This window comes from Colletotrichum graminicola (assembly GCF_000149035.1).
Source record: "Colletotrichum graminicola M1.001 genomic scaffold supercont1.28, whole genome shotgun sequence".
Lineage (NCBI taxonomy): Eukaryota > Fungi > Ascomycota > Sordariomycetes > Glomerellales > Glomerellaceae > Colletotrichum > Colletotrichum graminicola.
The window spans coordinates 395,011-417,637 of NW_007361032.1; the positions used below are offsets into that span (position 1 = coordinate 395,011).

At 52.9% G+C, this 22,627-nt stretch overlaps 5 protein-coding genes across 5 annotated transcripts; 2 read left to right on the plus strand and 3 right to left on the minus strand.

Annotated features, from left to right (window-relative positions):
• Positions 1-5,960: 5,960 nt before the first annotated feature.
• Positions 5,961-9,816, plus strand: GLRG_07102 (MutS domain V; the record flags this gene model as incomplete). Its single annotated transcript, XM_008097787.1, has 4 exons — positions 5,961-6,392; positions 6,457-6,628; positions 6,681-9,091; positions 9,142-9,816. The coding sequence occupies 4 exons, from the start codon at positions 5,961-5,963 to the stop codon at positions 9,814-9,816; spliced, it is 3,690 nt and encodes a 1,229-aa protein (XP_008095978.1).
• Positions 9,817-10,318: 502 nt separating this feature from the next.
• GLRG_07103 (isocitrate/isopropylmalate dehydrogenase) lies at positions 10,319-11,471 on the minus strand (the record flags this gene model as incomplete). The annotated part of the gene is made up of 2 exons (XM_008097788.1): positions 10,319-11,364; positions 11,447-11,471. 2 exons carry the CDS (start codon positions 11,469-11,471, stop codon positions 10,319-10,321), a joined length of 1,071 nt encoding a protein of 356 aa, XP_008095979.1.
• A 574-nt stretch (positions 11,472-12,045) lies between these two features.
• GLRG_07104 (major facilitator superfamily transporter) lies at positions 12,046-13,983 on the minus strand (the record flags this gene model as incomplete). Its single annotated transcript, XM_008097789.1, has 2 exons — positions 12,046-12,062; positions 12,234-13,983. 2 exons carry the CDS (start codon positions 13,981-13,983, stop codon positions 12,046-12,048), a joined length of 1,767 nt encoding a protein of 588 aa, XP_008095980.1.
• Positions 13,984-15,626: 1,643 nt separating this feature from the next.
• GLRG_07105 (uncharacterized protein) lies at positions 15,627-16,414 on the minus strand (the record flags this gene model as incomplete). The annotated part of the gene is made up of 2 exons (XM_008097790.1): positions 15,627-16,252; positions 16,318-16,414. 2 exons carry the CDS (start codon positions 16,412-16,414, stop codon positions 15,627-15,629), a joined length of 723 nt encoding a protein of 240 aa, XP_008095981.1.
• Positions 16,415-17,990: 1,576 nt separating this feature from the next.
• GLRG_07106 (ABC transporter) lies at positions 17,991-22,199 on the plus strand (the record flags this gene model as incomplete). Its single annotated transcript, XM_008097791.1, has 3 exons — positions 17,991-18,430; positions 18,483-19,143; positions 19,197-22,199. 3 exons carry the CDS (start codon positions 17,991-17,993, stop codon positions 22,197-22,199), a joined length of 4,104 nt encoding a protein of 1,367 aa, XP_008095982.1.
• Between the last annotated feature and the right edge of the window lie 428 nt (positions 22,200-22,627).

The following is a 22,627-nucleotide window of genomic DNA, read 5'->3' on the forward strand; positions in this document are numbered from 1 at the left end:
ACTTAGTGTACCATATATCCATGGGCTTGCGGAAGAGGAAGAGAGAGAAAATGAAAATAAAGCAAAATAAACGATACCCAAAAGCCCATATGTCTCATGTGAGGGGTGAGACCTACCCTTGCCTTGTCTTGCCTTACCTTGCATACTTGGCATGCATCATGGAGATGGCCAAAATATACTTTAATTACATAGGTACATAACCTACTTAACAAGGCGGTATGAAAAGACACGCAGAGGCAAAACATGCCCTCTCGCTACCTACCTACCAACCTACCTAGGTACCTACATTGCGGCGCTGGTACGGCCGTGTCGCAACTGCAACTCTGCCGCCGTTCCACAGGATTCGCATCCTGTCTACCTACTTATACGGAGTGGTTGCTTTTCCGGACCAAGACCTGCCGCCTCCAGTCCAGTCGCAGGCTGCCCGCCATCGTCGTATTCTACTCGCCTTTTCTGTTTCTAGTGTATCTTGCCGTAGCACAACCAAGACCAGGATGGCTAGGTTAGCAATGGATGAATATCCAAACCATCAAGATAGAGCAGTTTCGTGCGGGTAAAGCTGAGCCTGAGGAATCATCATGGGACACGACGACTACATCAGGATGCTCCGTCCCCTCCCCGTCAACCCAAATGTGTGTGCACTAGGTACAGATACCTGTGCTTCCTCCACATCCAGTCCCCTGTCCCCCCCACCCCCGCATGCCAATCTCACAATCATCTTGCTCCCCCCCCGGTACTTGGTGCTGTCGCCAAGAAGCGCCGAGCTGGGTGTCCCCAACCTCAGCCATGTCAGCCAGTGCGCGAAAACCGGGCCTGTCCCGTCTCCTGAATGGACCGTCCAAACAATGGCCAATCTGCCAGCATTGACGCCACCTATACAGAGAATTAGTGATTGCCATTGCCATGTCACGGGTGCGTATCCTCGAGACACCGATAGCGACCAAAATGGCATGCATACAAACCATCCTTTTCTTTGTGCCGTTATCGCCAGGTTAACAAATAGAATAGATCGTCTCGGCATCCTCTGGGTATGCGTGCCAAACGCGCCGGGAGTACGTTACGCGCGTGCCCTCTCTTTTACTCTGTCTCGTGGGCCAACGTCGCTCCCGATAATATTCCTTAGGGCTAGCTGTATCTTCAGGCCCGGTATGTAGCGTTTGCTTGCCTTTAGGAAACAAAATACCAGCACGTCCAGGTTTTCGAAATGCGGACAATAAGGAAAGTCCAAGCTTGGTGTTATACAAGATGGCCCTCTTCGAGCTCCCATGGTTTCCCTGTGCCATGGCGTGGCATACGGTAGCCAAGAGATGATGGCTCTCGTCCTTCACACCACGAGCATGAAACAAAGAGCAACACGGCTAGGTGGGTGGCGATCTTGGATGCTCGATGAAGGGTGAGATGAAGAGAGCTCTTGGCTTAACTAGCGGCCACGTGTACGGGAGGGCTGAATCATCATTAGCGCCGGTCGAATGGAGCGTCTTCCTCGACGGAAAGTCGCTCGAGCGGGCGGGAAAAAGGCGACAGGAGATTTGACGGGGCAATATCTGTACGGTAGGCGAGAGGTCAACGGGAGTTGGAGGCGAAGCTCGCAGCGGGAGGGGAAGGATGATGGATGATGCGGGGAGCTACCTAGTAAGGCTTGGCCAGCAGGGTATCACCGGGCAGCCGAGCCAAATGAGGCATGAGAGCCGAACTGAGATTGAGTAAATTGAGCATCCGACAGCTTGGCTCAACTCCGCCACTCATCTGGGTCCAGTTCGGAAGGCCGATTGGACGATAGGCAAAACCCATTTGTCCTTCCCTCTTTCTCTCTTCCTCGCTCGCTTGAGGGGAGCTGTCAAAGTTGGCAGTTGTGCAAAAGGTTGGTTGGCGGAATGACGGAGCGCTCAAGAGGCAATGTCGAAAGAGGCAATCACAACGCAAGGTATCCGTACCTACCTCGTAGCTATGTTCACATGACTTGACTCTCTGCTTTTAGCTCAGTTACTGGTGGGCCCCTCCTCCCCAGAATGGATCCAACCAAGGGGGAGAGGAGGGGGGGGTTGGAAGGGAAAGAGCGAATGATAAGGAACAGGTGGGCAAAGCGCCCTCTCCAACCATTCCGTGCCTACCTAACCTAAGGTACCTACAGTACGGATAGGTACACTAGGTACCTACCTACGTACCTAGGTATGTATGTACCCCACGAATTCGCTTCGACAAATTTAAGTTTAGAGTACGGAGTACCTAGACACGTTGGGCGAGAAGTGACGGAGAAGAAATATGGAGACAGGCAGACAGACCCCACCCGTGCGATGCGTCCAGGCTTTGGGGTTGACCGGGAAGTCTAAGTCAATGTTTGTCTTATTGTTGTGAGTTTGGTTCATTTATTGCCAGTTGTCATTGGTTTTGTTGCAACTGGCGGCTCGGGCATGATACTTTTACCCTGAGGGAGGAGGAGGGTTGTGTTCATCCGGAGGCTGCTGAAGTGCAGAGTGCAGTCCGACTAAAGTTGGTTGGGACCACTCGCTTACCCCATGCCGCTAGTGCTAGCGCTAGGCCGTTGCTGCCTCTGTTGTGGTATCGCCTAGAGGCAGCAACGGACAACCCGACAGTACCTAAGTACATGCCTTCTCTCTCCCATACCACCCACACACCCACATACTTCTTTCATCTCGACTGCAGCCTTCGGTCCAATTTGCAGAATCCCACCCTCGTTCTCGCCGCCTCGGATTGACAATCCTTGACATGCACTATTCTCAACCCATCCCCTAAGACCTGTTCCAAACGTCCCTCTGCCTTGCCCTGTGAAAGCCTGTCCGCATTGGTGGACGACACCCCCGCCTCGCGCACGTCGTTGCGGCGTGCTGCCGTCAGCTCCCAAGTATGCTACCGTAGTCGTAGTGGCAACCTGTCGCTGTGAACTTTTCTTCGCCCGTTGCCTGCGTTGGGCGCTGACGACACTAGCACATATGATGGATTGGTGACCAACCAAATCATTGCGACGCTGACAGATGGGCAGGGACTACCTACGTCTGCTCCTGCATGGAACTAGCCAAGCAATGTCGACAACCACCTCGTGCATACTGTATCAATGCCCCCCGTTCACTCTACGACACAAGCGCACGTCGTCCAATAGCCGGGGAGGCCGGAAGAAGAGGAAGAAGAGGAGGAAAGGGGGGCGGGGTTACGAAGATGGTCTTGGCCAGACCCTCCCCGGCTCAACACTTCTGTATTCGCCTAGACTTGTACGTATATTGCAGCTAGGTAGTGTACAACAGCCAGACTCAACAACATGGAATTGTTCTTGGCTATTCTTGGCAGCACAAAACGCCTCTTCCCTCTTCCACACTTGATTTCCCGGACTCCGACGCCGTCTTGGCTGTTCGGCGAGCTCAGGGCCAATCGCTGCTGCTGGGGCGTAGCCTTTCTTTTTCTCATTACCAGACAAGCGATTGTTATTTCTCTTTCTGTTGGATCTGCGGATGGCAGTCTATCACTGTCGCTCATCAACGAAGCAACCCCTAACCAGACGGACCGGCAACCTCAGCATGTGTTATCGAGTTGCGAACAGGTATCCGTATTCAACATCAATCACATTGAGGTTTGGCCAAAACCTCCATGCCAAGCAGTCATCACGTCACTTCAGCCTAGATCCATTCGGCCGCTCCTCAACCCATCTGCCGGAGGAAGGGCTATCTCGGCGCCCAGCCTCTCTTCGACATCACAATAGGGTATCCGGTGGGCCGGTATGTACTCAACGTCTAGTGAGGACACTACCTGCCTTGGCAAACCCCAATTACACCCCCAGTCTGGCGTGTCAGTCACTCGAACTCGACCTTACAACATTCTGTACCCCCCTTGCCCTTCTGTCCTATCTCGCCGACTACCTGAGACATGGCAAGGCTTAGTGCACAATGACTGGCTGCTTATCAAGGGCCTTGGAATCCCTCACTTGTGATTATCGGTAGACTTGCATGCTCGTCACTTTGAATAGGGGAGCACGTAGAGTAAGTCATAGACAACAAGTACATCTCAGGCGTCGGCCTCCCGTGCTTCAAAGAGGACGATAGGTGGCGCGAGTAGCATAGTGACCATGTGCCATTGACCATTGATACGGATACGTATATGTGTGTGTGAATAACAGTCGCCCGATGCTTTCGCATCATGTTCCTTGGGCTTGATGAAACTGCCCGAGTGTCTATCGACGTAGGTGATCCCAGGGGGTTCCTCCAGGCGTTATCCGTAGCGTCGACCCTGTCCGTTGCTAGACACATACAGTGACTCAAATAGACCCCAACGACAGGATGGGAGGCATTCGGTCCGATCCAGTTCTTGACCAGGCGCAACACCTTAGACAAAACGACCCCTGTACCCTGGGTTCAAGATCGAACGTAGTTTGCTTGCCTACCAGCTGTCTTGGACAAGGCGTTGCCTGTTAGGAACGAACCAGAAATGCAGGATCCATGTAACCTCTTTTTTCTTTTTCTTTTTCTTTTACATCAGATCAGACATTCACATAATGATCTACTTCTTCTGTGTTTCCATCTTGCTTCTGAAGTCTGCTCATGGCATGTTAAGAGTCAGGGCCGCACAAGTATATCCATGCAGACACGCGGTTGCATCCCCAATATATGTGCTCACCACGTTTCTCATTGAAACTGCTTTCTGCTGCCCTGTTAGTTAAAATGTCTGCAAGAACCAAAAGCCGCCGCGTTCACTTCCAGTAGTAGACTCCCATCTTTACAAGATACAACAAGCTTGTCTAGTCCGCGTACCACAAGGCCTGTCCGAGGAAGGATTCAACATCGAAGCTATACAAACTCTGACGCTAATCATATTCCTGAAAATTCAGTGTTGTGGCTGGAATTAGACAGACTATCCAATAGAAGCCTTGCACCTTTTTTTTGCCGATCCACGGTCTATCCATACTTCACTGAGCGTAGCATCATATAGTATCACCCAACCCCTCGAGCTCAAGCAGTACCTTCCGCCATCAGATGAGTTCAAGAGGGCACAAGACTTCAATCGATGATCATCTTCGCCCCTCTGATTAATTTTCAACTTTCTGTCCCAACTTTTAGCGTGTAGAAGTGCCTCGGGGTTTCCAAAATACGAGGAACGTTAGGATTTAGGATGTATATCAATAGGCTCCCCAAAGGGGACTGCCGCCCTCGAGTCAACCACGAGCCCTGCATTATTTCGAGGAAAGGAGTATCCCTCTTCCCTGATGACTGCTACTTTATCAGAAAAACAAAGCCGTAAAGAAATGGCCATGTATAGGATACCAGGGCAGGTAAGCTAGTTTAAGGAAGACCGAGTACCATACCAGCCAGATTAGACATAAGAGTCACCATAGATCGATTAGTTTTCATCCAAACAATGAAGATCGGGGCATATAGTGTCTGGCAGTACTGCTGGCTGGCTTGTATAAGCCCTAGTTACTCTGCGGTCACATTGCCTGACAACGGGCTGACAATATTGGAACATGGCAGGATGGAGCCCCGGCATGAGTGGGGAACAACCCAAAATTTCCGAAGAGGGGGGGGGGCGGCATCGGAGGCATCGGGCTTACCAAAGCAAGAGCGGGAGATGGCACACAACCCGTGGCCCTTGCGTCACCACTACCGCTGGAAGACAGGTATCCGTAGGTACCTACCTTTTAGTGGACCGCTAACCCCGGTCGTTCAATTAAACGCAAAGCGCGGCCCGCCATGCCAGACGCGCCCTCCAACGCGACTTTTCACGTGTTACCATTTCCATCAACGCGTTACCCCCCTTGGTATCGGTCTTTTAACTTAAGGCAACGGCAATGTAGGCCCTCCGTCTGTTCGTTGATCAACTGCAACCCGTCGAGCTGCTCCTGAAAGGCCTCTCTGCTTCACCACCGTCGTACCATTTACCTTTCGTTTCCGTTTCCGTCTCCAGATTCAGTCCCGTTCTTTACCCAACAAGAATTATTTCCATCACAGAACGCCATCATGGGAGAGAGATCTTCTCCGGCCGTACGCACACCGGCCAAAACCCCGTCGACACTCACGCGCCAACCATCGTCATCGGCCGGGACCCAAAAGACCATTGTGCAGTTCTTCTCCAAGTCTGCCAATGCCTCCTCTCGCTCCACCTCCAAGCCCGCGACTTCAGCCCCTGATTCTTCTCCTTGCTTGAGAGAGTCGGCGCGGACAAATACTCTTCCTAGACCACCGCAGCCCTCGAGCACGACTCCCGTGCCGAGTAGCGATGCCATTGAGCCCGCGTGCTCCCAGGAGAACATGGTCACTTCTGCCGTCAAGGTAGCTACTAGAGACGCCTGGCCATCTCCGTCCACCCAAGCTGAGACCGTCATTTCACAGATCACTTCGCAGGTTACTGGTTTCAGACCACCTCTTCCATCCTCAAGTCCGACTCGAAAGGTACAGTATCAATCCTCTCTGCCATGTCCGTCCCTCGCACTGACCTGACTCTTGCGTCTCCCAGTCGAGAAAGCCAATCAGCTATGCCGAACCCTCCGACGATGAGGATGACGACCCTTTTGTTCGTCTCCGAGCATCGGGCACCCGCCGCCGTACCAAGACGCCGGCTGCCATTGTTGACGACGGTGACGACTATGAGGACGCCGAGAGCAATGGCCCAGTCGATGAAGATGATGGTTGGTCATGCTCCATAAGCCTTCGCGAACCACAGTCTAATGTTCTATCCAGACATGCTTGACTTCGTTGTTAGTGACGAGTCGGATGCACCTTCGCAATCGAAGAAGCGTAAGCGCCGCGAGCAGACAAAGGCAGCGCAGCCCCGGAAGAAACCGAATGTATCGTCACCGGTCAAGGAAGAGCAATATGATGATGACGACATTGAAGAAGCCATGCTTGATATCCCAAATACCTCGACCGCTCAACAGTGGCGTTACGACCCAACCAGCGTGGCTCAGGCCGGAACCCGCACCGCGTCTAAGCCAACAGCCCGTCGTCATACGACACTCAAAGGAAAAGAGAAGGCACATTTGAAGGAGCCCGAGGACCGGTATCCTTGGCTAGCCAATATCATTGACATCAACAAGAAGCCTCCCGGCGATCCGGACTACGACCCCACCACTGTATACATACCTCCTATGGCGTGGAACAAGTTCTCTCCTTTCGAGAAGCAGTATTGGGAGATTAAACAAAAGTTGTGGGACACCGTCGTCTTCTTCAAGAAGGGCAAATTCTATGAACTCTACGAGAATGACGCCACAATCGGTCATCAGCTCTTTGACCTGAAGCTTACAGACCGTGTCAATATGCGCATGGTTGGCGTCCCAGAGAGCTCTCTCGACATGTGGGTCAACCAGTTCGTCGCCAAAGGCTACAAAGTCGCCCGAGTTGACCAGATGGAGTCCGCTCTTGGCAAAGAAATGAGAGAGAGGGACGACGCTTCGGCCAAGAACAAGAAAGTCGACAAAATCATCCGCCGAGAGCTAGCTTGCATCTTGACCGGCGGTACCCTCGTTGATGGAAGCATGTTGCAGGACGATCTGGCCACATACTGTGCCTCTATAAAGGAGTCCATCATCGACGACAAGCCTGCATTTGGCATAACATTTGTGGATTGTGCAACTGGTCAATTTTTCATCTCGGAATTTGAGGACGATGTTGATCTGACCAAATTCGAGACGTTTGTCGCCCAAATCAGCCCGAGAGAGCTTATCCTGGAAAAGTCCCGGATTTCGACAAAGGCTCTTCGGATACTGAAGAACAATACATCGCCCATGACCATTTGGAACTACCTCAAATCAAGCAGTGAGTTCTGGGACGCCGATACTACTCGCCGGGAGCTAGACAGCGGCGACTACTTTGCCACGGAAGATGGCCGTGACGAGACTTGGCCTGAGACGCTGGCCCAAGCCAGGGACAAGGATCTGCTCATGTCTGCGTTTGGTTCCTTGGTTCAATACCTCCGAGTATTGAAACTGGAGGGTGATCTGCTTTCGCAGGGCAACTTTGAGTGGTACACCCCCATTCAGCGTAACGGTACTCTCATCCTCGACGGCCAGACTCTCATCAACTTGGAGGTTTTCTCCAACACAGTGAATGGGGGACCCGAAGGCACCCTCTTTACTCTTCTCAACCGTTGTGTCACCCCATTCGGCAAACGGCTGTTTCGCCAGTGGGTATGCCATCCTCTATGCGACATCAAGAAGATCAACGAGCGGCTGGATGCCGTCGATATGCTCAACTCCGACAGAGGCGTGCGAGAGCAGTTCACCTCTCAAATGACGAAGATGCCGGACTTGGAGCGTCTCATATCCAGAATACATGCCGCTTCGTGCAAGCCGGAGGACTTCGTACGCGTCCTGGAGGGTTTTGAACAAATCGAGTACACCATGGGTCTTCTGGGTTCGTTTGGTGGCGGCAATGGTCTTGTTGACCGGCTTCTCGCTTCCATGCCTAATCTTAGCGAACCTTTGTCCTACTGGAAGACCGCGTTCGATCGGAAGAAGGCCAGGGACGAAAGAATTTTTATCCCTGAACGAAGCATTGAGCAAGACTTTGATAACAGCCAAGATCGCATCGAAGATATCAAACAAGAGTTGCAGGAGCTTCTTGGGAAGAAACAATCGGAACTGAAGTGCAAGAAACTGAAGTTCACCGACATAGGCAAGGAGATCTACCAGATCGAGGCCCCCAAGGCCGTGAAGGTGCCAAGCAACTGGCGTCAAATGTCAGCAACTTCAAGTGTCAAGCGGTACTACTTCGAAGAGCTCACAGAACTGGTGCGCCAGCTGCAGGAGGCGGAGGAAACTCATTCCCAGATCGTGAAGGAGGTTGCCGAGCGGTTCTTCCGGCGCTTTGATGCAGACTATGAGACGTGGTCGCAGTCGATAAGAATCATTTCACAGCTTGACTGTCTTATTAGTCTTGCAAAGGCGTCGTCCTCGCTGGGTGAACCGAGCTGCCGGCCGCAATTCATCGACCAGGAACGCAGTGTTGTCGAGTTCGAGGAGCTGCGTCATCCATGCATGCTGAATGCTGTGGCTGATTTCATCCCTAACGATATCCAGCTTGGCGGCGGCTCTGCAAAGATCAACCTTTTGACAGGTGCGAATGCCGCCGGCAAGTCGACTGTATTACGAATGGTCAGTTGAATCATGCCATTGCTCCCCAGGCTCATTGCTAACCAGAACAGTCCTGTATTGCCGTCATTATGGCACAAATTGGGTGCTACGTACCCGCAACTTCCGCCCTATTGACACCTGTCGACCGAATAATGTCACGGTTAGGAGCCAACGACAACATTTTTGCTTCTCAGTCGACCTTCTTTGTGGAGTTGTCGGAAACAAAGAAGATTCTATCAGAGGCCACGCCTCGGTCGTTGGTCATCCTGGACGAGCTAGGGCGTGGAACCAGTTCCTACGATGGTGTAGCGGTTGCGCAGGCAGTCTTGCATCATGTAGCGACACATGTGGGCTGTGTGGGCTTCTTTGCGACTCACTACCATTCACTCGCTGCAGAGTTTGAGAATCACCCCGAGATTCGCCCGCGCCGGATGCAAATCCACGTAGACGAGGAGCAACGTCGTGTTACGTTCCTCTATAAGCTGGAAGATGGTGTTGCCCAGGGCAGTTTCGGAATGCACTGTGCAGCCATGTGCGGCATCTCCGGCCGTGTAATTGAGCGTGCTGAGGTAGCAGCCAGGGAATGGGAACATACCAGCAGGCTTAAGGAGAGCCTGGAGAAGGCCAAATCAGGCTGCTACATTCCCCTTGGCGTCCTAAGCGACGTATCGTCCCTGCTTAAAGGCGGCGAGGATGTGGCAAAGCGCGGCGTTGAAGTTTTGCTCAGGGCTGTTGAGGCACTTTAGAGCCTCCAGATGTTGAAGTAGGTGTATGGTTATAGCATATCCTTGATTATTTATGTGTACAGTCAGTCTGTTGCGCTGGGAGCGTCGAAAAGTTACTTTTTAGACCGTACGTCAGAAACACTACCAGAATGTTACCCTAACTATCCGTACTATAAGATTGAAGTGTCGTAATAAGAATGCCACCATAAGCAATCAAACAAGGATCATCACAGCCGTACACGTAACTTGAACATTATTAGTCTAATTTACTAGTAAAAGCAAGGCCATTTTATTCCCCTTTCCCTATAACTTCACTAGCTATTCGAATTTCAACACAGTTCAACAAGTAAAGGGCAAGACCAAGGAGGTCAGAAACATGTGCTTTTGGTAGTATGGTAGGTATCAAGGGTGCAGCTACTGCCGCGTCGACTGCCATATCCAGTCCTCATCCGAGCAGCCTGCGTCCCCTGTATATCTTCTCTTCTCTTTCCCCCACTTTTTGGTTTTTGGTTTTTTCATCTTGTTACAATCTGCGGAGAATGTCCTCGACAACCTCGTCAGTCTTGGCAGTACCGCCCAGGTCGGGGCTGAGGAACTTGCCCTCCTCAAGGTTGGCGTCGACGGCGGCGTAAATCTTGGCGGCGGCGGTCTCCTCGTTGAGGAACTCGAGCATAAGGGCGGCGCTGCGCAGGGTGGCGATGGGGTTGGCGATGTTCTTGCCTTGGATGTCGGGGGCGCTGCCGTGGCAGGGCTCGCCGATGGCGAAACCCTCGCCGACGTTGGCGCTGGGGACGAGGCCAAGGGACCCGACGAGGGCGGCGGCGCCGTCGGAGAGGATGTCGCCGTACAGGTTGGGGGCGACGATGACGTCGTAGTCCTCGGGCTGGCGGAAGAGCTTGTAGACCATGGAGTCGACGATCTGCTCCTCGACGGCGACGGAGGCGAAGCGCGGGTCGGAGAGGGCGAGCTTGGAGGTGGCGCGGAAGAGGCCGTCGGTCTGGGAGAGGACGTTGGACTTGTGGGTGATTGTGACGAGGGGCGACTTGTGGATGCTGGCGGCGCCGGCGTCGCGGATCTTTTGGCGGCGGAGGGCGATGTCGCCGGCCATGGCGGCGATGCGGTGGGAGGCGTGCTCGCTGATGCGCTTGATGGCCTCGGCGACCTTGCCGTTGGGGCCGTCGTAGGTCTTCTCCTCCTTGACGTAGAGGTCCTCGGTGTTCTCGCGGACAATGACCATGTCGATGGGCTTGGCGGCGGTCAGGACGGTCTTGACGGGGCGGACGTTGGCGTAGAGGTCGAGCTTCTTGCGGAGGGCGACGATGGGGGAGGAGTAGCCCTTGACGGCGTTGGTCGGGGAGGAGACGGCGCCGAAGAGGGCGCCATCGCACTCCTTCTTCAGGACCTCGACGGTCTTGTCGGGGAGAGCGGCACCAGTCTGCTCGAACGTCTCGAAGCCAGCCTTGAGGTCGGTGAACTCGAACTTGAGGCCGAGGTACGAGGGGAGGGCCTCGAGGACGCGGCGGCCGGCGGGGATGACCTCCTTGCCGATGCCGTCACCGGGGATGAGGCCTGAGTGGTGTTAGACGGTGTTGTGGGGAGGAGCGCATTGGATGACGGAATTGTCAATTGGGGTTACTAAAGGTGATCCTACCGATTCGCAGAGTTCTGACAGACATGGTGAGCGTCAATTGGCGTCCGGAGTTGGAGCTGAGGGCTGATTTGGTGGATGGGTTAACGGACAGAGTTCAAACCTGAGGAACGGAACCGGAAGTAGAAAAAAATCCCCACGGCGATATCGGACGTCGGGCCAGCCACACCGAGGGCAGGCGGCGACCGACGGGCGCAGCATTAACGCCTCTACATACAGCCACAGAACAGAACCTAAAGTGCTTTTCCCCCCTACGCGTCATATATACACATACATATATAAATATAACTAGATAACTAAAATAGTTGCTTTCCAAGTATTGGAATGGGGTAATATAGAAATGAACGTGAAGACAGACAGTAGATAGCAGTCTCAGGCCACCAACCTTTTTCCTTTGTATTTTGGCAACAGCAGCAAACTTATCATTATCATCATGGCAGCGAATTTAACTATCTCTTGCACGCACTATCACTTTTACTTTGCCTCTGCCACCGCGACTTTTTCTTCGTCGTTTTCGAAGTCTATATAATATCCCGTTTCGTAACTTTTGTCTAGTAGCTCCTATGGCCTGTTTACCCAGTTTGACATCGAACAGCTGCTAGCTAGGATAGCTGTCTCACTGAGAATGTAGTACCTGGTTATGTTAGCCTTTACATTCTCTTATCATTAAGAGCATTATGGGTTATACTTACTGTAGCAAACCGACTCTTTCTACGGATCTGTTCACCATAAAACACAAGTGTCCATGGAATAATGGACAACACAGCGGCAATGCTGCCTAATAACGCACCCGCGCGTTCTTCCCCTAGATTCCGAAACAAGGCGCCTGTAACGAGCGGGAATACACCACCCAGGATGTTCCTGCAGCATGACTGTGCAGCGAGTGCCGAGGACGCATATTGGTTGTAGATATCGGCGAAATAGTTGAAAGTGGCCAGGTATACCGAGTAAATGCCCCAGGTCGCTAGACCAATGCCAAAGGCGGGAGCTATCCAATGAAACTCTTGCTTCGAGGTGAAGCCAAAGAGGAAGAGACCGGCAGGTAGCAGTGTAGCCGAAATGCAGGTAAAGTACAAGCGCGATTCGGGGGCCTCGGCGGGAAAACGGCGTCGCATGAAGCGCCAGAACCGCGAAGGCTCGTCTATAGGGCCGTCGGCCCGCCACTGAGGCAACTGGAGCAGCTTATCTTGGAAGACACCGACGATTGTCGCCACTACAGACCCAACTATCATGGCACTGAAGAAGTAGCCTGACTGTTCGATATCTAGGTGTCTCGTACGTGAAAGGACCAACGGGATGCTCCCAAATGTGCAATAAAGGACGGCCCAGGCAAAAGCACACCAAAGGGAGAAGAAGAACACGACTGGCTCTGTGAAAAGCAGATGGAATGGGCGCGAGATGGAAACGGACACGAGCTTAGCCAGAGATGCTCGTTCCTCGTCTTCTTTGACCAGCCACCGCAATCTCAGGGGCTCCAACTGGGCCGAGTAAGGTCGACCCGAGCGGCAAGTCGGACATGCCTTTTCCGGTCGAGTAGTACAAGAGCTATGCCGGGTATCGTTCGAGTCTGAAGTCGCGTCTGTATCTCCGTTGCTGGTCGCGGTGCCTTGGGACCACACGTCGTAATAGCCCAACTCTTCCCTGGCCTGGTACCAATCATTCAATGCTTTGGCTTTCCTCGAAAGGACCACTGACCCTCGACTCTCCTCGAAGAGAACTGCGAGAGCAACAACAACCACGGTGCCGATGATGACTTGGTGCCAGAATATCCACTTCCAAGCCCTCGTCGCATCCTCAGCACCCATCCGCTTCACCATGACGGATGCAACCAAAGGACCAGCCCCCGTGCCAGCGAGCACCGCGCCACTGAAGAGGGCCATAGGCATGTTCCTTTGGTCCTTTACCCACATATCTGCGATGACACCGCCAATGACGGAGCTGAAGACAGAGCCACCGACACCAACAAGAAGTCTCGCGATGAGCATGGCAGCTAGGTTCGGCGCAACAGAGCAAACGGCCTGGAAAACGACATAAATCACTCCAGAAATGACGAAAACTGGGTAGCGGCCGTAGATCTCTGAGAGGGGTGCCAGTGCCATGGGTGAGAGCGCAAACCCGATGCAGAAGGTTGTTATCCCCACCAAAACCTTGAGCTGCGAAGTGTCGAGGTCATCGGCCATAATAGACGAGGGCGGGGAGTATGAGCCGGCGGCGTAGGCCGTGAGAAAGGTGGCAATAGACGAAAGCGCCAGCATCAGGTATTTACGTGCTTGAGGCCATTCTAGAGGAGACGTATACCGGGTCAGGTCAGGACCCGCCGGTTTTGATTGTGACTCGATTGACTGATGAGAAGAAATGTCCGCCAGCTCGGGAAGGAGCGTATCGAAAGTCAGATATCGATAAATGATGGGGCTGTTGTCGTCAAGACGAGGCGAGTTCCCGGCCGTCCCACAGCCACCATGTGGAATCGGTAACGTGTCGGTTGCCCTCGAACCTCCGGTAGCCTTTTCATTATCTTGGTTTCTGTTTCCGTTGATCATGACTGAGATATCAAGCGGGATGACCGTAAGTGTCGATGACGTTTATGACCTCAAAGGGAACGAACCTGCGGGCCGAGTTCTTATAAGAGCCTACGCAGAACCCATGACCTTAGGCCCACGAATGCGCAAAGAACGATAAAGCTGGGTTGGTGACGGGGGGGTTGAAAAGTCGGCATTGAGGGAGTTGCGGGATGTCATTGTATTGGTGACCAGGAGAGTATGTATTGTTTGTTTGTATGGGCCAGGCATTCCCGTACAATGGCCGGTGATGATGTGGACTTCAAAGCGATGTAGGCTCTAGGCCCCATGGGGTCGCATTTACTCCGATTGCTGGGTGGCCCTGATGCCCCGGGCCAAGCCCGGGGATTGGGACGAAGAGAGGTGGAACTTGAGTGCGGTGCGATCCGACTCAGTACACAGGGTACTCGGCAAGCTCGTTATTGGACAGACGGAAGGAGACTACTGGTTTTATCTCTCATGCCCTCGTCTAGGTGGTTGGATGTCTACGCGTTATCCGGGACCTGCAAGGTCCAGAAATCGCTATCGATATTTTTCCTGCTCCTTGGACCTGTCAGACAGTTCCGTTTTATGCTGTCTGTTTTGCCGTTCGTGAATGGGTCTTGGCGTCCTCCTCTGGGAAATACGGAGCATGATTCTGATTCTGAAGATGATCGTAGGTAGAAACCCCCAAGATTCCGTGAAGTCTCTGAATCCTTGACCGCCCGGGCTGTCCACCCCGCAACAATACTAGGCCTCGTAGGACACACCCACCCTGCTGGAAACCGTCAGCTCCCTCGCTTTGTGACGCCCCTTGCTGATAGGAGGAGACATCGGTGTAGTGTCAGGGCTACCCACATACCCCATACACTAACTACCTAGTGTCGAGTGCCCAGCTGGGGCGAGTCTGTAGTCAAGGCGACCATTGGGGGGGGATACCTGACCTGACCTGACCTGAGCTGGGGCAGCATACCCGTGTGCGTCTTTTTCTCTTTCCCCATTCTATTCCCGGAGGACCTCCAAAACCCGCCGATATGTGAATGGTACCCAGAGGTCAGTCTACCAGAGAGTTGCGTGTGTGACCCAAGACAACGCGTGTTGCTCAGAAACTTAGCACCGGAAGACAGAAACCGTACGCCAACACCAGGACGTCTGTTTGGTGCGGAATCTCCGCAAGTCCCTGTAAAAATCACGATGGCCAATCGAGGGACGCAGAATGCATCTGTACATTGTGGAGTAGCGGTGGGCCAGTGTGACATCAATTTCATTACCGTTCAATTCCCGCTGGGAGACCTCGTTGGGACGGTCATCTAAACAATTCTCTTCGAGCCTTTATTTGACCGCCATTCAAGTCTTTCCATCCTCCCCTGTGCAACCCACGTGGATTGCCATGGTCTAATCGCAACCCACCATACATCTCAAAAGCCGATAACGGCCCAAACCGGGTGTGAGTTGAGGGCGCTTGATTGGTCTCAAATGCTATCCGAGTACGGATATCCCAGCATACCCAGGCTTGTCACGAGTCAACGGTATAGCCAAACGCAGTGATTCAAATGAGCCTGGGAAATTGTTAATGTCTCTTCTCTGTTCAGACCCCAGCCTGGTTACTTTGTCGACAATATCTCATCTGCCCCTTCCAGCTCAAGTCATCCTCGATGATCATGTTGCGAGTGTCCGGCGTGGGACGCAGCGGGAAGCTCGGCAATGATCTGTTTTGGATGTAAGTCATGCGCAGCTGGCCAGGTTTGAACATAGGCATCGGGGACAACGCAAGCCGTCTGGTACGGCTGAGCTATGTTGAGCTCCGAATGCGCACTCGATGAGGGTTGTGGGATGCCGATGTTGCCGTCGTTGACGCGTTGTTGCTGCCGTCCGCCGGGAGTACTTCCCTTCTCGAGAGTGGTGCTGGCGCGGCCGGGACTCTCGGCCTCTTGGTGGATGATATGTCTTCGGCGCGCGAAGGCCTGAGCGACAGCAATACAGAAGACAAGAAAAAGGATGCCACCAATCGTGCCGCCGATGATGGCAATAAGGGTAGTGACCGGAACCGATACCTGGGACGCCGCCGGAGTGGAATCAGTCGATGTGGGCTGGGGTGTGATCTCTGCGGCTGACGTAGCTGTCGCCGTCGTAGCGATGGACGTTGGGGTGGCGGAAAGCATGGATGAGGCGGATGAGGCGGTGGCAGTGGGGGTATCCTTGGTCGACACCGGCACCGACGAGTCGCTGTTCATGACTGTTGTCTGGCTTGTGTCGGTGGCGGCGATGGTCACTAAGGTGTCACGTCAGTGACTTCCCAGCTGGACGGTAAAGGTTAAGGGGAAGAAGCAGACTCACCAGTGGCAGTCTTGACACGGGAGACACGAGAGATCACTGGGCCTCCGGTCTGGAAAGACCCGCCAGACTGGGTGAGGCGGAAGACCGCGTTCGACATGAGGTGTGCGGTATCTTTATCGTATTGAACCGCGTGCCACTTCATCTTATGAGCAGCAGAAGGAACAGTATCGAAGGAGGAATGCCGGAGAAGAAGCGAGAGGATGGAGTAGATGTGAGAAATCCTTATTGATATTGGCAGATTTCGACTTGCGTTATGGCGACGAAGAAGCGCAGCCCAGTCCCTATACTCGACGATAACTAAAGCCGAGACGAAGGACAGAACAAGAGTAAGAGTTGTGGTGATGATGGTGATGATGATGATCAACCAACGCGTTGGCAGGAGGGCTGGGTCCATCGACGGGTGAAAATTGAAAACAAAACAAGCCACGAGCGAGCTTACCGGGCAGGATACCAAAAATCAAGAAGAGGAAGGCACCATCACATCACCTACCTATCTGGTACGCCAGGGACGTTGGTTTTGAATGGAAGGGGCAGGGTCGTAAGTGAGGTACCTAGTCACGGACACCATTGGAAGGAGGTCGGCAGACGCACCTACTTATGTAGATAGGTTCCTGCTTACCTTCCTGCTTCTCTTTCGATGCTGCAGTGTTTTCTTCTAGGACATGCCGGCTTCGTATATGCATACATATGTGTGTGCGCGCATCGACCGTGTGCATGTTTCCTCCATCAACAATTATCCGAGTAAGGTACGTCCTTCTCGATCAAAAAAGGGCAACAACATCCACCTACTCCAGGAATCCCTATGCGCTTGAAGTATCTCAAGCTGGATCCCCTTCCTCTAGTGTCTTTTTTCCTTCTCGTGGGGTTCTCGCTTTTACTTTACCGCCTCAGTTCTCGTACCCTATTTGAGAGACACGCCTCGACTGACTGTATTTACCTTGGGCAGACACGAGCAATGGCCGGCCTGTTCTTCCGTGAGATCTTGGCAGCGATGAACTAGGGTTTATCTTCTCCCGAAGACACGCAACTGGTGTGGCCACAAGCAATTGGTCCCCGTCAATCTCAAAGAAACAGAGTGGCAACCCGTGCTATGGGTATTCTTTCCCTTTATACGTCGACTCTCCGGGCTCTGCCTTTGACGACCAGATATCTCTTTGGCAGGGCTATGCAAGGAGGGCCCGGCTGTCCCTGGCAAATATGGCCGAGGAGCATTAAACCTCGCTTGCTATTCTAGACGGCGTGGCTTCCTTTGAATCCTACGCCATGACTTTCGACTCAAAGGAACCGGTCAACCCCGACCTTTGGTCTGACTGCCCTTCAATGTATTTGACTACCCTCCCTCACATTACAAACGGCCTTAGCACAATATGCTGCTGATCCGAGTATCACCTTCAATAGCGACAGCTAAACCGGGACTTTAGGCCTTGAAAAGACTCGCCCAACCCTTCCAGCCTTGTTGGGTATCGCCGGTCCAGCCGAGTGCGTTGCGTTCTGTCTTTTTGCGACAACAAACACCATCGTTCTGTACTCGGCGTTGCCTCAAACCACTTCTCCTACACACACTTGCTCAAGAACTTCAGAAACATTATATTCTAAAACTTAACACCAGAGCACTCCCGATAAACCGTCTGCAGCTGCGTCCAATTTTGCTCACCCTTGAACTTTTCGTCATCATGGGTCAACCTCAAGAGCACACTCAAGACCCAGCGTCACAATGGAAACCCTCCTGGGCGTATCTCTTTACATTCTGCAATCGTCAACACCTCCCGATCATAGGAATCGGAATTGTCGCAGCTTTTATCTGTGCTGCATTTCGTACAGCTCTCGCAGTGGTTCTCGGTCGAATGTTCCAAGTCATTTCGGACTATGGCGCTGGATTGTCGGGCACACCAGACACCATCCTTCAAACCTCACGACTGGGTATCATAATCTGCTGCCTCGGACTAGGGGCTTTTTTCGGCAACACAATTCTCTTAACGAGCTGGGTGGCCTTTGGTGAACTTCAGGCAAAAGTTGCGCGAGAGAGGATATTTGGGAGGCTGCTTGCCCGAGACATGAGCTGGTACGATAAGCAGGCGGACGGCATACCCGGCCTCCTCGTCAGAATCGAAACGTGAGTCATGCCAGTCCCTGCATGTTGAATCATCCTTTCTGACATCCGTCAGACAAATCCGAGAACTACAGACTGCGACGTCCCAAGTCCTTGGGTTTCTTTCCACTGAGGCCGTTACCTCGATTGCATCCTTTGCCCTCGCCTTGGGCTTCTCCTGGAAGCTAACACTCGTGCTTATTGCTACCGTACCATTGGCAGTTATTTCTCTGGCTTTGATTAACCGGAGACTTCAGTCTGCAATTGCTCAGCAAAATCTGCATCTCGCCGATGCTTCCAAACAACTTCACGCCTGCGTCGCCGCAATAGACCTAGTCAAGGTATTCAACGGGTGCAGCCAAGAGATCCGGGCGTACAGTAAGATCATGGATGCTTCTGTAGACCAGTATTTGGTGCAAGCCCGCTGCAACGCTCTTCAGATATCTGTCACAGGGGCCTGGGTCTCTTTGCTCTTCGTTGGCGGCTTCTGGTTTGGTCTTTGGCTTGTGACGAAAGAGGAGAACTCCGCGACGATCATCACAACATTCTACGCTACCCTAACAGCACTAGGGGGCATCTTCAACGTGCTTCCCCAGTACGTTGTGCTTGCCAGGGGCATATGTGCAGCTCAGAATCTCAGGCAGATAATACGAGGACCATTGGCAGAGGGCCCACAAGGAAAGCCTGCTGCCGTTCTAAGTCCCAATTTTTGTGTTGGCGAAGTGCAAGTGAAGCAAGTGAGTAGTTCTCAACGCTGAGCTATCATGATTTGATCAGCTGATATCCTCAGGTGAGCTTTGCATATCCATCTCAACCACTCAAAATGGTTTTGGATAGGTCTTCTTTCTATTTCCCCGCCGGTGAAACCCGATTCATACTGGGGAGTAGCGGCTCTGGGAAGAGCACGTTGGGTAGCCTCCTGGTCAACTTATACGAGACTCTCCCGGGCAAGATATTCATCGACGGACGACCACTCGAGACACTGGACAAGGAATGGGTGCGGAAGAACGTTACCCTGGTTCAGCAAGGCAGCCAACTTTTTGACAACACATTCCTCTGGAACGTTGCCTTGGACCAGTCGGTAACAGCAGACTCCGTCAGAGCGGCATGCGACATGTCTCTTCTGCAGTCCACTCTCTTGTCTCTGCCCTGTGGAGTCTACACGAAGATTGGCCCATCTGGGCATAGGCTCAGTGGTGGGCAGACCCAAAGACTTGCACTGGCACGAGCTAGACTTAGAGATTCGCCGGTTCTCATATTAGACGAAGTCACTAGCGGTTTGGACCGGGGAAGCACGCTCTTGGTCATGGAGGCAACCCGAGCTTGGAGAAGAGGTAAAACGACAATCATCATCACACATGATATCTCTCAGATTGAACAAGATGACTATGTATACGTCATGGACCGTGGCCGTGTCGTCGAGGAAGGCATCCGTGGCATCTTATCCCGGGATCCCCACGGCCGATTTGCGACTTTTATCACTCACTCAAGTGAGAAACTCGATCATCAAGAAGAAGACACAGGGACTGGACGCAACTTCTCTTACGGCTGCTCGATTTCCCCTCTTGTTGGTCAACCAGTCCATGAAATGACTCAACAGGCTGACGTGGATGAAGGACATCGATGGTTGTTGCGGAGAACACTTTTCGGAGCAGCTTCATTTTCGACTGTTGTCTGGAAGGGGGACAAAAGGCATACCGCAATTGATCACAGACTCGATAGCCCGATCTACCATCATAAAAGCCAAGGTCCGCTGAAGCCCCCCATCCATACACCAGAATGGGGCATGATTCCAACTGATTCTACTGCACATCGGTGGCGGCCAAGCATCGAAACTGTGCAGACTGCGGGGAAAATTGTGCAGAGTGCCCGGCAAAATAGCACTGCACGCCGTCGGTGGAAGCCCTGTGAGCTCGATTGCGGCATGGACGAGGAAGTGCATTCGTGCAACCTAGAGCATAAGAGGACACCAGGTGAACCGCCAGGCTGCGAGATCAAGTCCATCTGGACAGTCATCTTAACAATATTGCCCAACTTGACTTGCAAAAACAAGCTCAGGCTCATTGTGGGCTTGGTGTTTTGCTCCGTCGCTGCAGGTTGTACGCCGGTGTTCTCCTTTTGCTTTTCTCAACTTCTTGCGACATTCTGGGCTGCTGAAAACCAAGTGACCGCTGGCCGAGAATGGGCCATCTGTCTAATCATGGTTGCCATCATAAGCGGGGTGTCTATATTTCTAGGACGGTACCTTATGGAACACGTTGGTCAGGCTTGGGCAAATGCTCTTCGTCTGGAAGCCATGAAGGGTGTTTTTCGACAACCAAAGTCATGGTTCGATGATTCCAAAAACTCGGCAAGCGACATTGGCGAATGCTTGGACAGACATGCAGAAGAGATGAGAAACCTGGTTTCGCGCTTCATACCTGTCGTTGCTATGGTCGTAGTGATGGCTACCATATCGATCACATGGGCACTGTCGATCTCGTGGAAGCTCACAATGGTGGCCCTGTCCAGTTTGCCTGTCCTTATAACTGCTTCCATGGGCCTGTCTATTGTCGGAACTAAGTGGGAAGCAGTTTGCAACGAGGCGGCAACAGAGGCGGCGTCGGTCATGCATGAAACGATCACCAACATCAATTGTGTCCGGGCTCTCACCCTGGAAAGGCACTTTAGCGAGAGGCATGCCCAGTTAGTCAAATCGACATATAGACTCGGGCTACAGAGAGGGCTGTACTTGGGACCGCTCTTCGGTCTTATTCAATCCACCGACTTCTTCGTTGTTGCACTCGTAGGCTGGTACGGGATGTATCTGACGGCCCAAGAAGCCGAAATGTCACCAAACAGCCTCCAGCAGGTGGCAAACCTTCTTCTTTTCTGCATTGGCCAGGCGACCGCCTTGATGCAGATGATGCCTCAAGTATCAGCATCGCAAGCCGCGGCGGCTCGTGTGCTCTTTCTCGCGACGCTCCCAGACCCAAGCTGCCCGTCAAAGGGTGACCCCGGTCAGCCAGCATCGTTGTTCCCCATCATAATGCGTAATGTTGATTTTGCCTATCTTTCGCAGCCCTCGCACCAAATCCTGCGGAGTGTCAACTTGGACATTGGCAATGGGAAGTGTGTGGCGATAGTGGGACCAAGCGGGTGCGGCAAGAGTACCGTCATGTCTCTTCTCATGAGGTTGTATGAACCCTATCGGCTGCATTCAACAGACGGGATCGATTCGGGCCAGCTTACGTATGGAGGTGTGGCGTCGGACCAGATATACGGGGAGCAGTTCTACTCGCACATCTCTTATGTGCCACAGACGCCATATCTCTTCCCTGCGACGGTAGCGGATAACATTGCATACGGCTTGGCCGAAGCCTCACCATTGCGCCATAGGAGCAATGTGAGAAGGGCTGCGCGGGAGGCGGGGATCCATAACCTTATCGTCTCCCTTCCCCGGGGTTATGACACCGTCATCGGCGACGGCGGTCAGGGCCTCTCTGGAGGGCAGTCACAGCGAGTCTGCATAGCCAGGGCGCTGGCACGACGGCCGCGGCTCATGATCATGGACGAGCCGACGAGCGCCCTGGATAGCTTGTCAGCAGAAAGGATTCGAGAGACCATCGCTGGTATCTTGGCAGGCGCGGAGGATGGTGGAATGAGCATTGTGGTTGCAACCCATAGCAGGGAAATGATGCGTATAGCTCAACATATCATCGTGATGGAAGCTGGCCGCGTGGTAGATGAGGGCAGCTTTGATGAGCTGCAGCTCCGCAGCAAGGTCTTTTCAACTCTCATTCACCACTCATGACCTGTAGGAAGGCCCAAAAGACACCGTGCGTTGGCAATGTTTCTCTCATGAATTGTGGTTAAAGTAGGCAGGCTCTGTATATTGGTGCTGGAGGTGACTTTTAATAAGAGTGGCGGAGAAAACTTGCTATCCAAGCACGAACTGTCTCACTCAGTCTCTGCCACATCCTAGTAGCCTAGAAGAGTACTGTGTGCACGGCAAGACCAGAGGGCCGTAACACGCGGTCGGCAAAACGACCTCGCCCGAAAGAAGACCCCATCCGATCGAACCCCTGGCTCGGAAGCGCGAGCCATTCTACTCGTCGATCAAGAGTCGGCCCTGTCTACTGCGTGGTCCATCGACCTCGGGCGAAGCACTTTCTAACCGAGGTTTGCGGAGTGCACGTCAAGCATGTCAATGGCATCGTGGTCGGTATTTGTTTAGGTCAT